Source organism: Phlebotomus papatasi, chromosome 1, assembly GCF_024763615.1.
Source record: "Phlebotomus papatasi isolate M1 chromosome 1, Ppap_2.1, whole genome shotgun sequence".
NCBI lineage: Eukaryota > Metazoa > Arthropoda > Insecta > Diptera > Psychodidae > Phlebotomus > Phlebotomus papatasi.
Genome location: NC_077222.1, coordinates 88,517,999 through 88,533,763, shown reverse-complemented (window position 1 = coordinate 88,533,763; position 15,765 = coordinate 88,517,999). Strand labels below are relative to the sequence as shown.

The 15,765-nt window shown below is 32.7% G+C and overlaps 1 protein-coding gene across 8 annotated transcripts in view; it reads right to left on the bottom strand.

The window, feature by feature from the left end:
- LOC129797977 (ELAV-like protein 3) overlaps positions 1–15,765 on the bottom strand; it is a 37,698-nt gene that overhangs the window by 12,693 nt on the left and 9,240 nt on the right. For 2 of the 8 annotated variants that reach the window (XM_055840883.1, XM_055840888.1), the window contains exons 2-4: positions 4,913–5,701; positions 4,613–4,648; positions 4,238–4,341 (exon numbers count right to left, since the gene is read on the bottom strand). In XM_055840883.1, the coding sequence (XP_055696858.1) occupies positions 4,238–4,341; positions 4,613–4,648; positions 4,913–5,132 (360 nt within the window). In that variant the 5' untranslated portion in view covers positions 5,133–5,701. The remainder of the gene's footprint in view (positions 1–4,237; positions 4,342–4,612; positions 4,649–4,912; positions 5,702–15,765) is intronic. The other 6 variants (XM_055840885.1, XM_055840889.1, XM_055840886.1 and 3 more) reach the window with 3 other exon arrangements.

Here is a 15,765-nt window from a genome sequence, read left to right as displayed (position 1 = left end):
TGAGTATATTTCTGTCCTCTAAGGTCAATCCTTTCAGTGGTGATTTTTTTTTGGTAAACGAAAAGCCTGTCCGATTGCGCGTATTCAAAGAAACTTTCGAAGCTATCTCATGCCACAATCTGCGTAGATTGCGCATTTCATTACAACTGACGCTGACAAGTTTATTTTTGGACAGGAAAAAGTACTTATATTTGCATTCCAAAATGGATTTTGAATATTCATATTGGCCCACTTGTGGTAGAATAGTTTTGCATTTTCCCGCATTTTATTTCGGAGAAATTTATGGAAAGGAAATTTCATTGTAAATGCTATATTAAAAATTCAAATTTGATTGAGATTCTAGATAAAATTGTAATAATTACGAAAATCTTTGTGGATTAACCTATGTTCGAAAATTCATACGAATTTCATTCGTATTTCGAAAATACCGTTGATTTTTCTGTTCAAGTTAAATGAATTAATAGAAATGTCAGGTCATTTCTATATTCTACAAATTACAGGAATTATTAAAAGTTGATACTTAAGTTTTAGATTTCTTGGGAAAGTTGTCTTCAAGTTCGAATTTTCTTATACAATAAAATTTACAATTAAAACAGGGTAATCCTTTTAAAATATTAAAGGGCGCAATAATATAAATCATTTTCTTATCAAGTGATTTGATCATTAGTCACGAACGTTCCAATTATGTTCATTTCAAAAATTGAATATCGAATTTGGTAATACTACGATGGTATATACTATAAACATTTCAAGTTTCAGAGCCAATTCGAATTCCAGTGAAAAACTTAATCAAATTTTAAACCAAAGCTTATGTACCTGCTAATTGACGCTCTAAAAAAAAATTTGTGTTCGAATGTTCAATATTTTCGAAAGAAAGGTAATGCAACTTTTCAATATTAAGATGAATTCATAATCCTTGAGAAATAAGAAAGTAATTTTTATAAGTTTTAGTTATTTGAAGATTCGTTTTGTTCTAGATGGATTCATGGCGTCCTTAATAATTTTATTTCGAAAATTAACTTTCGAATTCGGTTATCCAACGAACACAAGTAACCATTTAACATACCAAAGTTATTCGAAATTTCAGTCGAAAATTAACAAAAAGATCAGAGCTAAAAGTTCAAATATTTACCAATCGAAAAATGATTATATGTGTTGAGTTCCGGTATTCGATATTTTCGAAAAAAAATCTAAGTTGATGGATGTTTTAACACTAAAATTACCAAGACCCGGTCAAATAGACCGGTTTAAAATTAACACATAGGGGAAACTGGGGCACCACCAAACACGGGGTACCACCAAACACTGCGATTTTTTAATCGGATATTGGATATCAGAGGATAAGACCGATAGGAATTTATAGGCACTATAGGGATGCTTGTATACTGAAGGAATGGTCGTGATAGTCCAAGTAGTTTAGAAATAAAAATTAGTGTTTGGTGGTACCCCGTGTTTGGTGGTGCCCCAGTTTCCCCTATGTAAACGGTATAATGCCACTATCAAATTTTATGAATTTCTTAAAATATGCATATAACAATTTTTCAATTTTTTTCCAAGAAAAAATTGTTGAGTATCCTACCCTATCGCGGATTCTCATTTGACCGAAAAACGACCAAAATGGTCGGTAGGTTTAGTATTAATATTAAGATGTTTTCATTGCTCTTTTTAAGTTAAATATACTTACTTTCCCATGAAGAATTCAAAATTTAGTAAATTATTTTTCGTACATACAACTTCCGAAAAATGAAACGTGTCAACATATTTCGAATTTCGAAAGAAGAATTTTTTTGTAACCGGGCACTTTCCTTTTATGAAGGCCTATCTGAAGATTAAAAGCAACCAATTTGGGAATTTGTAAAGTCTATTAAAACTATTTTGTCACTTTAAAATGTCATTTATTTCGAAGATTTTCGAAAAATCTTAAGTTTATTTTTTTTTAGTTAGTAGGGTGGAATCTACACTTATGGATGTTATATACACTTATGGACAACGCAAAAATCTTAAGTTATTACACTAAACAGATTTCAAAAAATCAAAAAAAGTGTTAATTACAACATAAACTAATAATTTTATAACTTTTCGAAATCTGTTTCACGTAAAAACTTAAGCTTTTTTCACGCTGTCCATAAGTGTATAGCATCCATAAGTGTAGACTCCACCCTACACAAACATTTTTTACAGGGGTTCCAGGGATTATGCATATTTTCGGAACCAAGAAAAACCTCGCGAAATGGCTTTGCGTACAGATAATTTGCATACTAGCAGGAGATTTCATTCGAATAAGTTACAGAAACACTGTAGTATGCAAAGACTCCGAGGTAAAAAGAGCTATTCCATCTAAGGAGTAACATCCAAGGAAGGCAATCTTCTGACCAAAGAGGAAGAGGTCTTAGGTCGCTGGAAAGAGTACTTCTTAGAATTACTCAATCTTCAACAAGGCATTGTTGGTTATGTACCACGGGCAAAGGCAGGGAAGAAATTAGTCCTTCAGACGGTGAAGTCCTGTATATGATCAGTAAATTGAAGGATGGAAAGGCTGTAGGAATTGACGAAATATGTTCCGAAATGCCAAAAATCGGTAAACTGGGTATGACGGGGGTCAGTTGAATCAAGTGTGTCATTAATGTGGCTGGACAAAGTGGGAGAGCACCAAAGAACTGGCAAGTTGGGTTCATTGTTTCCATATTCAAGAAGGGAAACAAGAAAGAATGTTCCAATTAGAAATTCCCCAGAAAAGCTGTGCAAGCCGTTGTGAAAAGGCGGCGACTTCGATGCTGACCTAAGACAAGATGGCTGAATCAAATTCAGAATCTTGCCTTGGAACGTCTTGAGATTGAAGCCGAATATCACCCTGAAGTTTCATTCTTTTACGGCAAAAGCCCGATATCAATAAGTGTATTTGCATAATCCCATTTTATACATGACTTCGGGACCCCTGTACGTTTAAAAAAGCGAATGTCCTGTCAACTATGTCAAGTCTGACAAGTGCTATAAATTTGACAGCTCATGTGACAACATCGACGTGTTAATGTATCTGTAACTTGAATTATTACTAAACAGAATTATTCTTAACAATTAAAAAAAAAACGAAGGTCAATTATCGATAAAGTGGTTTAAAATGGCTGAACGGCTGATAAGCCGTTATAGAAGCCCTATAAGAATTGAAGTTATTTGACGTAGGTGGCGCGCTGATAACAATGTCTGTCTCCGAAAAACTTTAAATTCCATTTGAATTGTCTTAGAAATTACTAATAAAAATAATTAATATTTTTTAGAATAAGTAGCCTCTTAACATTTGTTATGGACGGATCCCGGTCAAAATCCCGAATTAAAAGGGAAATTGTCTTTTGGGAAATTATTCTACACATTCATCCATATAAAATTTTATCCTCTTCGCTTTTCGGGAATTTGGCTTTAGGAATTTTGACCTTTGCGGGGTTTTAGCTTTCATGATTTCGGTTGCTACCGATTACAAACTTATCTTTGACACTTTTCAAAACTACACTTGTACAAAATAAATGTAAGCGATGTAAGCCCAGTTACGATCTGCCATCAATTAAATGTTTCGATTAATTGAATATCGATAGAATATCGCCGACATATCGGAAGATAGTTGATTTTCAAAACGGCGTTTTACTGTCACTTTCTTTATGAAACGTGAAGAATAAAAAAGTGTGCTGCACAGAAAATGTGTGTTTTTTTTAAAGGCCTCTACACATTGGGAACAATTTTCGTCAAAAATTGTATTTTTGCAGAATTTTGACGTTTCTGCCTATACAACTGCAGGTAAATTTCTTCACAAAAGCAATTTTTGACGAAAATTGTTCCCAATGTATAGAGGCCATAAGAGAATACGGAAAATTTTGATCCGTTCTCACCCGGTTTTGACAAAATTGTATTTTCAGGTATATTTTCTATTAGCTGTCTAATAGCTGAAGTACTTGAGAGGGCTTTTTTCATATTTTCTTGTCCACACATAAATTCTTAAGACGATCTGGGAGCACAGTTGCTCATTGGATGAACTTTAGTTTCTTTCTAATTTAATCATAGGTAACATCCTTTTCACTAACTTAATTGAACTGTCAAAATCTGTAATCCAATTTCGAAACTCAGATTTTCGAAAATAAGATTTCAATTTTTTTTATTTTATGATTATTACCCAATTCATAAGATTTCAGACGTACATTTCCTTATGAATCAATCAATAAATAGCATTAATAGTGATTTCGCAACTTACCTTAATGATTTTATTCTGAAGTCTCAATCCATTAAGAGTATTAATAGCTTTTTCGGCATCCTCTGGCTTCTGATAGTTGACGAAACCATACCCCAAGCTCTGACCTGAATACCAGGAATCAAAGAAGAAAAATTCATGAGATGAATCGGTAAAAGTTCCAACAAATCAAATATCAAAGAGATAGAAGGAAAAGTAATATTATTTGAAAGTCATTCTAACGTCAGAGAGTTGGAGTAAAGAATTTCAATTTTGCCAGAAAGGAAGGAAATTACAACAAAAAAAATGTAGCAGAACTCTTACAAAACTTTTCTTTCGAGGGAAGTTTATTAAAAATTTTGAGAGAGAAAAAAAAGGAGTAAAAGAAGCTCATCTTACCTTGCTGTAGAGCTGGATTACCCGATGCGGGAAAGACTAGAATAATAAAAGAAAAAAAAGAGGATGATATAAAATGAATGAATCATGCTTAGAATATTCAATGATGAGAGGTGGATGCATGAAAGAAATTGGCAAAGAAGTGAGGTAAAAATTTCACCAATTGATCAATCTAATCGATAGATGGGGTTAAAAATAGAAATAGAGAGCAAGAATCCCAACATAGAGCGCAAAAGTCGGCAAGACTTTTAATAGGAAATAATAAAATAAAAAAAGAGAAAGAATATTGCAAAAGACACTCACACTCACCTGTAACCTTGTCCCGGATCAATTTACAGCTTTCCAATTCCCCAATACTGGCAAACAGTGACCTCATCTCCTCTTGGGTCATAGTTTGTGGTAGATAGTTGACAATGAGATTTGTCCGGGATTCCTCCTGACTTCCCTCACCGGGATTGCCATTGTTGGCAGCTGTCTGTGTTGTGCCATTCTGTGCCACAGCAGTTTCCATCGTATTAGTCATGTTTTAAGCCCCGTTCAACCCCTTCGATGCTTTGCAGAAAACCCTTTGCTTTCGTCCTCTTACAACCCTCAGTCACGTGCCACGCGAACTTCTTGATTTTCACGTCAATGGACAATCAATGTCGATGTGTCCTTATTTTCGGCACTTGCAACACTATTTCGCCAAACACAAAAAAATCCTTTTAACGTAACTTTTTGCCTCACTAACTGAGAATTTTGCCCGAAAATCCTCAATATTATCTCACTCGGTGTATATTAATTTAAATTCTTCCTTCACACACTAATAGGTATATTTATTGTTATGCGTTTTTTCTTTACTTTTTTTCTTTGTATATAAAATTGGAAAACAACAAATTTCTTTCTCACTTTTCAACTACTCTGCTTACAATATTTCAAATTTTATTTTTATCCTTAATAGCACGTTTAATACTTTTATTTTTCAGTTGTTCACAGTATAAGAATTGGTTTATTTTTATTTCTTTTTTTTTGTAATCTGCTTGCCTTTTACTCGCTGAGAGTATAATTTATTTATTTTTTTTTGTCAAAAATGTGGGGGTGGTTTTCGTCACACTGAAATGGACAAGAGAGAAAAAATAGGGGAAATGATGTTAGTACAAAATGGGGTATATTTGTGTATTAATATTTTATGATAAATTATCTTGCTCTTTTCGACGTCAAACTTCCACCTTGGGGGGCCTATTCTAATTCGAGGAAACGCCCCTGTTTTGAGGATAATGTTGAGCACGAAAATTGCCAGGGATAATGGTCTAAGAGATTTCTGATTTAATAATTTTTATTCAGTTTTTTTTTTGGAAATCCGAAGTTATTTAATAAAATATAATAATGGTAAAAATAAGTTTGAGAAAGGCTTTTATTCACAAGGGATTCTTTTTCAAATTCCTATAGCTAGAAAAGCTTTTTTCTGGCTTTCTTTTTAGAAAATTTCTAGAATTTAAAGACCCTTCAATGGAATCCAAATTTACATCAATCGGTTAAGAGATACGTTCTCTTCAACTGTTTGACTTTTGACCTCTTTGACCTTGCAAAACCATTTTAGGGATTTTTTCCAGGCCATTGACTTATACATTTCCAAAAATTTGTCTTGCTATCACATGCAGTGGTTGTATATTAAGTACAGAGTGTTTAAATGAAGATTAGATGGGTGCATAACGGTCCATAAAGGACCTAGGCCTACTCGGGGCATTCATTATTACTAGGGTCCTCAATTTGAAAACTGCAGTTTTTTAATCAAAGAAACATGAAAAATTTCAGAAGAAAATCAAAAACTAATTTATTCAAAATATCGGATCCTGCTAGCTACACATTTTTTCCATCTTTCTGGCAATACATGGATACCTAGACGAAAAAAACGAGGCGTCTTTTGATCGAAATCATTCATCCACTTAATTTTCTACTTCTTTGAAATTGGCATAGCGCTGCTTGGCCAAGTCATAAGCAATAAGAATACAGTGGAAGCGGTAGCACATCTTAATTCAGCGTTTTGATGTTGACCTGGACCAACATAAAAATGCAATGCCACGGAACGTAGTCGTGTTACAATATTACTTGGGTGTTCTTGGCCTTATTCCTTTTGTTCTGTAATAACCTTCCCGATTTGAGAGTTCTCTCCGGTTCAGGTTTTTCTGTACCGATTCGAAGGTATATCAGAGAGAACTTACCCAAAAACCCGTTGGAAATTCAAACGTTCAAACTGACAAGTTTTAAAAAAGTCAGTAATTTCATGAAAAGGACATTTACAGTAGAGTCTCGCTATAGTCCATATTTGGTTCCAGATCTGACACTTGGGTCGCACTATAGTCCATGTCATTTTTTAAAATTATCAACGACTTTTAGTATTGAAATTGCTCGACGGCTTTCACTTTCTTTGCGATTGTGGTACTTGTCCTCGCTCTCTTCATTATGGATCACAATTATCACAACTACTCAATAAAGTTTGCCAAAAATATTAAAATAATTATGACAACATTGCATGTTGCGTACTAAAAAACATAACCTCAGTGATTTGAAATCAACGGTCGATAAATTGTGGACTATAGAGCGATGGCCTATAGCGGGATTCTACTGTATTTTAATGAAATTGCAGTTCGAACGTTCTGTTATCCTCAAAATCAACAATTCCTTAATAATCTTTTAAAGAGACAAATGCCACTTCAAAGCCAAGTCAAACCTATTCGAAAATTTACCGGAAGCCGAATGTGCAAGTTCACGTACCCTCTGCTTTAGCGCTGATTGTTCTGCCATTTCGAATTTCGGTATTGTTGACACTTCGACCGTCAATAATGTCAACAACAGTGTGTAAACCAGAGGTGTGCAATAACCGTTTGAAACCGAATAAGTGTCAAAATAAGCATGTTCTGGTAACGTTTTGACCATTGACGTACATGTTTCATTTGACGTTTATTCGGTTTCAACGGTTCTTGCACGCCTCTGGTGTAAACGTTTCCTGAAAAAAGCCTCTGTATGTAAAATTTTTAGTGTTTTTTACGGTGAAAAGAGAGAAAAGAGCCTTTTAGAACGACGCGTATTATGCACTTATGGCGGATAACGTATTTCTGAGGTTTGAATTTGACGTCAACTGAAAATTTTACGACAAAGCATATTCGACACTGAGGCGCCATCTATCGATTCACAAAAAATAGCACGATATTTGAATTGAATTTTTTAGTATTGAATTTTTTAGTTCAATTAAGCAAAATTACACAACTTTCAGGATTTTTGATAATTCTTAGTAATCCAGATCAGAATGTCTTCGAAATGCAAAATAAATCGAGACCACTGTTTTGTTTTACTACGATTTGTAAAAAAAAAGTGTATACCTATGTGGTAGGTCCATCCAATACTATAAGTCCTTATCTCTATTCGTTTGCCCTGTAGCTCTAGCAACTAACAGAATTCTGATATTAATCGGAAATCATGTGATTCAAAAAAATAAAAAAACGTATCGAAAAACTTAGCCCCTTGGTTATAAAAAATGATAATTTAGAGGTACCGAAACTTCGGTGGATAAAATACATCAACCTCTCCATAAAGTTCAAGCAATAAATAGTCAATGAAATATTCAGGCTTATTGTAACTTCTCAAGATCTTGGCATTTGAAGATTTTTTGTATTGTTGGTTTCTTAATTAAAGTTTTTAAAAAGTTATTCTTTTAAACATTTTTACAGTCAACATTTTTTTTTAATTTTGTAGCCTTTATTATAAGCGGTTTAAATTGATTCTAATTAAGAAAACAGGAAGGAATCAAGAGCATTTGAGCAACAAACCCAGGTAATTTGTCTTTCTACACTGAGAAAAAACGGGGGTGCGATTAACTTTTTTTCCTTATAACTTTAACACTTTATAGGTGTAAAAATATATCAACAATAATGTTAATTTTACACCTTTTAAGGGTAAAATTTATATGAAAAAGGGTAACTTTATTCCATAATACACCTAAAAAGGGTAATATTTACACCGTTTTCGGATTAATACTGCAGGGTAAAATTAACATTTCCGGAATGTTATTTTAACTTTTTCGGATTTCTCTCAGTGCAGTTGTTTAAAAAAAAAGAAACAATTTTACTGTCTATTTAGGAGAAGTTCCCATGCTTCGTACGGTCTCAAGCCTCGTAATGGTTAAATTTTTCCTATGTTTTTGAATAAATGTCACTCATCGTACTAATATTTCAAAAACTAGGGGAAAGTGTCCAGTTTTCAAAATATATTGCAGTTTATTGTTTATTATTAAAAAATCATTGATCCCAGATTTCTTTTGAGACATTTTATATGGTCCAGAAACCATAATTATGACAGTTGTCAACTTTCCATTGAATATTTCATGAATAATTCTTTAACCTTTTCTCAAGAAAATGCGAACATTTCCCAAAAAACTTGATGTTAATATTTGAAAAACACTAAAAATAAAGTTTCTACTATTTATTCCGTAACTTAACTCTGACGAATATATTATTGAATGAAAAATACAAATATCATACATATTTCAAATTAAAATTGCATCGTTTATTTGAAGCTATTATCAAAAGTTTATCGGGAACTTTATTGACTTCTCAAACTTCTATTTACAATTATATGAAATTGGATAATTTCCATTTTAAACAATTGAGGTTTTCTTTCAATAATATCAATGGAAAACTGCAGTGCAATTCAAAGTGTAACTTCTCTAACTCGAATTACATTTTGGTTAAAAGCATTCGGATTTCCACCCAATTTTAAACCAATTTTTGGTGAGAGAAAATCGATTTGAATGCTTATGTGCATTAACTCAACCAGACAAATTATCCCCACAGGAGCCAAAAAGTTTTCTGGGTTGGAAATTACTTCCTTCCCAAAATGGGGTAATTTTCTCTGTTGCCAGGAAAACCCGAGTGGGTTTTTCTGGCTGGGAAAGTACGCTGCAGTTTTTTATGCAGAAGTGTTGACCTGAATTTTCATGAGGTGAGTGCTCTCTATTCTGCAATCACTTTGTTTTTTTTATTTTATTTTAGTTCCTGCTATTTTAATTCCTCCGAAGTTATGACGCGTAAAAATTAATCTGTCACTTTGACAGTTAATTTGACAGATAATTTGATTTAAAATTTTCCCGTTTAACAGTATAAAGTAAATATAAAATTTATGTGTTTTGATATCAAATTCAATAGATTGCGTATATATGCATTTTACCCTTCGTATAAATGAAAATGTTTCACCCACAGAGAAATCCTTCGTCCCAAGAGCCAGTCGAGGAAAATGATTAGAATTATATTCCACGTCACAATCAGACAAAGTGGCGAGGTCTGTGGAAAACACGAGGGATTTCTGGCTATCATGGGGAGGGTGTCTGCCTTTCTTCTCGCCCTGGCCCAAAATAATGCAAGAGCGACCGAGGGACTTTTAAATTATCTGGTATCAATGTATGTACAATAATATTGCACGCACAGGAACCACCCTCTGAACCAGATGGTGTGTTAGTGTCCCTTTAAAAGCATTGATTCACATTGCATTTCGTGTCGTTGCCATCCCTTCAGGACGCACAACATCGGAGAGCATTAATAAGAGCGAGAGGGCAAATGTTGATTCATAACAAAAACCCTTCGTACTTGGGGTAGTTTCTCCGACATGAGAACACATTTCTCGGGCATTGACCTCGCCATATATTCTCTGTGAACCATCCGTGAAATTTTCTTTCGCTCTCCTGTTTTTGCTTTTTGGCAACTTCTTCTTTATATGGATTTTATATACCATGCTCTCTTTGCGAAAAGAAACAGCATAATCATGTTTTTTTTCTTCTGAGAACTTTAATACAGACGGGAAAATAATTAATTAGAATATTATTTAAATAAAATCGTAATATTAAAATTTAGGCAATCAGGGACTGTTATTTGAGTAAATGAGTAAAATTTAAGAATGAGAATTGCAAGATATACGTGTATTCGTAGTATTTGAGGTTAAGTCTGCATAATGTTTGAGGTTAAGTGAGGTCTGCAATTTTAGCGTCACTAACGCAACACTGACTGATGAAATTACAATGTTACAAAATAAAAGTTTCCAATTAAACCTTTAATTTGCTACAAACATGAATAAAATTGAACAGTTAAAATAACAGAAAAATGAAAAGGTATTTCTGAGGTTATGTACAAAAGAACTTTACGAAATAACCTTAATTCTCTAATAGCTCCTTCCGACCAGATAACTAGATATTGTTTAGCTAAAAGTTAGTTTGCAGTTGAGGTTATGCCGCACAAAAACTTAAAAAATCAAATTTCGAATAGAATAATCGCAAAAATTCTGTAGTAATTAACATTTTTTACAAATTTGTTTTTATGAGATGCAAGAAAAAGGAATTGCAGCATTATTGAGGATCTTCTAAAATTTTTAAAGCCCTATATTTCTATTTATCATTAAAACATCTCTTTGCGAAATAGTAAACGAAGTCCAGTATGCAAAATTAGAAGTTTGAGGTTATATTGCAATCTAAAAGATTTCTGCACTTTTGAAACAACTTAAGCTTTTCTTACGAAATTGATATATTCTACATGTTTTAATATTTAATAAAAACTTCATTTTAAAGAAAAACTAGAGAATATACAAGGAATATTGGATATAAGTACGTATGTAATATTGGAATATTGGTTCGGTACGAAATGAACAAAATTTATTACGTTAAACTAAAGATAAACAGAGTTTGAATTTGAGGTTATGTTTGGAACATTTCTGATATGGTAACTAGCAATATTTGCTTATTATATTAGTAATATTTGTTTGTCTATTAAAAAGAACCTTTATTTTGTATCTACCTATAATCTTAAATATTAACTAATATTTTCAAAAAACAAAACTATTTTTATAAAATCATGTTATCTGCCTCATGCTTCTAAATCTCCTTTTTAAAGCAAATTTTTAGAAATCCTAATAATGTTTCTATAGTGTTCGTTAAATAGAAAGTACTACAGTCTTCAAGTTATCTGACTGATTGGATCGGTCGTTCGAATTTGGAAGATTTTATACTGTATTGCTTTAGATTTAAGGTTATTTAGTATCTAACCTCAAAAACAGGAAATATTTTCGATGATATATGCTTCTACATTAACTTTCTATGTTTATTTTTTTGACAATTTGACAGTAAAATTAGTCGTTGTAACAATTTTCATTTGAATACTGAATAAGTAAACTTAAAAAACTCTAACCTCCAAAAGACTGTTTGAGGTTATAACCGAAAACATTTAGAAATGGATAAGAGTGTTTGAAAACCTTATAAACTTAAACTAATTTGTTTTATTATGATTTATTACAGAAGAAAATGAATTCTTCTGTGATTCTGCTATTCAAATCATATAATTATTAGAAATATTTGAGGTTAGGTTCAATATAACCATATTTAATAATTTCTTTCCTGGCATTAAGTCCTTCAGGATTATGCACTTGACGGAATTATTCACAATTATGCAAGTTTGCCTACCATTGGGAGTCAATTTATGAAATCATTTTTGAAATACGCCTGAATGTATACTTTGTTGCGACTTGGGAAATTTGAAAACATTTTGCTACTTTTTTAGTATAAAACTTTCATTTAATTTATTAGGGTAAATTTTTTAAATATTCTAACCATTTATTGCAGAATTCTAGCCAAAAAGAACTGTTTGTTAATGCATTTCTATTAAACAGTTGAATCTTTTTGTTTGAACTACTTTTACTCCGCGCGAAATTCGTTCTACGACCGATTTATTCAAAAGAAAGCCCCTGCGGGTATGCAAATTTTCTCGATGCGTAATGCCATTTCGCGCGTTTTTTTCGGTCCCGAAAGTGCATAATACCGGGATTGAGTGTACTACATACCTTCGTATTTCACAGATTTCACAAGTAGAAAATGTGTATTAGGGGAATGTAGGTATGGTTCGCACAGAGTGAACTTTCAAACGATGCGAATTTTCTCTTTGTTTGCAAAGAGCTGACTTAGCATTTTTGATCTCGTCTCATGAGCTTAATAATTATCTATCTTATGGCTAAGGAATGACGAATTAGCTGTTTGCAAACAAAGAGAAAATCTGCCTTGTTTGAATGTTCACTCTGTGCGAACCATTCCAACATTCCCCTAAGTTGAAAAAATATAATTTAACACAACAAGGCGTAAAATTGGAAACGGACCCAAAGAGGATACTTCCTAATTTTTGGCAATGATTCTTTTCTCTCTAGAAATGACATTTTCTTTTCTCCATCCCATCATCTAGAGAATTTATGGACAATGTCTTGGGCGTATTTTTGCAACCGCAGGATGATCATCCAACAAAAAAAATGACTCGGCCTAGAAATTGTGGCCAAAAAAGCCATAAATTGTCGATTTTTCTTGCTGGGAACGCAATTTTTCATCATGTTTCTTCACCCCTTTTGCACACAGAATGTATGTTTTTTGTGCCTGAAACCATCATGACACAAAAGGAAGGATCTTCTGCTATAATTTATCTCAACACAAAGTGTCACGTTTTAATTCAATTCGGCTCTAATCTCTCTCTGACGTTCTATTCATCAGTAAAAAACAGCGCTCCTGTTTTTGCTTTTTGGGCTTTGAAATCAATCAGAAACAGACGTTGAGGATTTTCTTTCATGAATGGAAAATTCAAGCAATTATTTTAGAATCCTTTCACCAAATACCAAAGTTCACACACGCGGTTTCTGAATTTCTGATCTTCCAGAAATTATTTTCAGACAGACAAATATTCCAAATGAAAAATCCTTTTGAACCTCCCACACATGAAAAGTCAATCAAAAATCCTATTGAATAGAAGCACATTAAAAACATCTTTTTGAAGAGAGCAAAATAATCAGCAAAATATCAAAGTTCAATTCCCTGACAAACAGCATTTTCCCTCACCAACCCTGAGCAAACAAGAAAATACCATACAACCCCGAGAAGGAAAATTAACAACAAAAAAAATAATAAAGCTTAAGAGAAAATCCACACATGCTGAATTGGCAAAAGCATGAATGTTATTCATGGAAAATTCACTCATTTTTGCCACTAAAGGAAATTTATGGGAATTTCATTGCACTTTTATAGCAAAAACTGCGTATTAAAATACAATTTGTGCCACTTTTTCTCCAACCCCAAAAAAGAAGAAAAAGCCAGACAGACACTCACAAGGGTGGAATTTTCTACCAAAAAGAAACATAAGTGAGTTTTAAATTGTTTTTTGCAAGAGAAAGAAAATTGCAATTTAAACATCAATTCAATTAATAACATTTGCAAGAGATTGAAAATATTTATCCTAAGCAAATCCTGCTGATTATAATGCAACTGGAGTCAACGGACGGATTTTAAAAGGGGAAAAAGGGAAAAAACTGCAGAGAACTTTTTACAAAGGGTGACATTACAATCAGGATAAAATGATAATTACAAATAAATTGTAAAAAGACATTATATTAAAGAATAATTAATGAAATAATCTTTTTTTAAACACAAAATTATCAAAGCATAAATAAATTTTACCAAGTTTAATTCAAAATAGGAATGAGCCAGGTATTTTTTAAGGTTAGGTTTTTAAGGTTAGGGTTTATGTAGTTACATAACCTAACTTTTTGGTAATATTAAGAACAAAAAATGGACGTTTTAAAGCCCTAAAGCAATAAATGTTCATGTTGCTTCGTCCTCTTCTTTAGATATTCAACTTGATAAGAATGTAAGGTTATGTAACAACATCAGTTAATTCTGGATTTCCTTTTGGATTTTTTTCTAAAGATCAAAATAGACACAGAGATCGGCTTAGGGATCAGCTAGAAAAATGATGTTTAATGTCAATACTCTCAGGGATCAGCCCAAAATTTCGGGGATCTGTAAGGGAATTCTGTAACAAAATGACAAATTCATATGACAAATTTTCTAATTTTTCTATGGCAATTTGGAAGAACTCATCCAAAATTCGAATCATATAAGTTACTAAGAGCTTCATAGAGCTCTTTGTAATGCTGATTCGATTTTCATTGGTCTTTAATGTTATCCTGCTTCCAATACTATGAAAATTTGTCATATGACAATGTCATATTGTTACAGAAATCCACTACAGGCTGAGTCTCTAAATTCATAAGGTCTACTAAAATTTACGAGGATTAACTACATCAGCGCCACCGGCAAAAATATAAAAGTTCACTTTGGGTGTCTTTGGGTGCTTTTGGAAATGTCATTGGATGAAGAAAAAGACATATGGAGACTAATGGTACGCAATGTCGCAAAATCTTAAAATGCATTAAGATTGTGGTAATGGAAAGGTCAGAGTGCCCCTATCTGTGCGAAAAATGCATTGATATTGCACTTAAGAAGTTTTTCAACTATTTATGTGTGGATATTTAATAGAAATTTGCCCAAAAAATGTTAATATTTGATCCTAATTGCTTAATGTATGATACATTGGGCTGATCTTTCACCGCGAAATTTTTCGAGCTGAGTATTCTCGAGCATCAGCCTGTGTCTATTTTCGGTATAACGTTAACAGGCAATTTATGTGTCAGGCTTCAGATGCACGCACGTGTTATATAAAGTAATGTTAGGTTATGTAACTATGTGACAGTAATTTAAATTTTTCACTGATGTACATTTATTCTAAATCTTGAAACATTTGCATCCAAAACTACTTTTTAATTCAAAAGAACTTTACCAAATCACTTACAGTAGAACCCCGCTATAGGCCATCGCTCTATAGTCCACAATTTATCGACCGTTGATTTCAAAACACTGATTTTAAGTTAGGTTATGTTTTTTAGTACGCGACATGCAATGTTGTCATAATTATTTTAATATTTTTGGCAAACTTTATTGAGTAGTTGTGATAATTGTGATCCATAATGAAGAGAGCGAGGATAAGTACCACAATCGCCAAGAAAGTGGAAGCCGTCGAGTAATTTCAATACTAAAAGTCGTTAATAATTTTAAAAAAATGTGAGACCCAAGTGTCAAATCTGGAACCAAATATAGACTATAGCGAGGCTCTACTGCAGTTCACAATTAGAAGATCAGTTTCTGTTGTTAATTTTCTGAGGTTAGTATTTTACATTATTAGAAAATAAAAATCTATTGAGAATAAACAGAAAATATGTTTGCAATTTTTTTTCTCATAAACTAAATCAGTATAAAAAAAATTGTAGAAAAA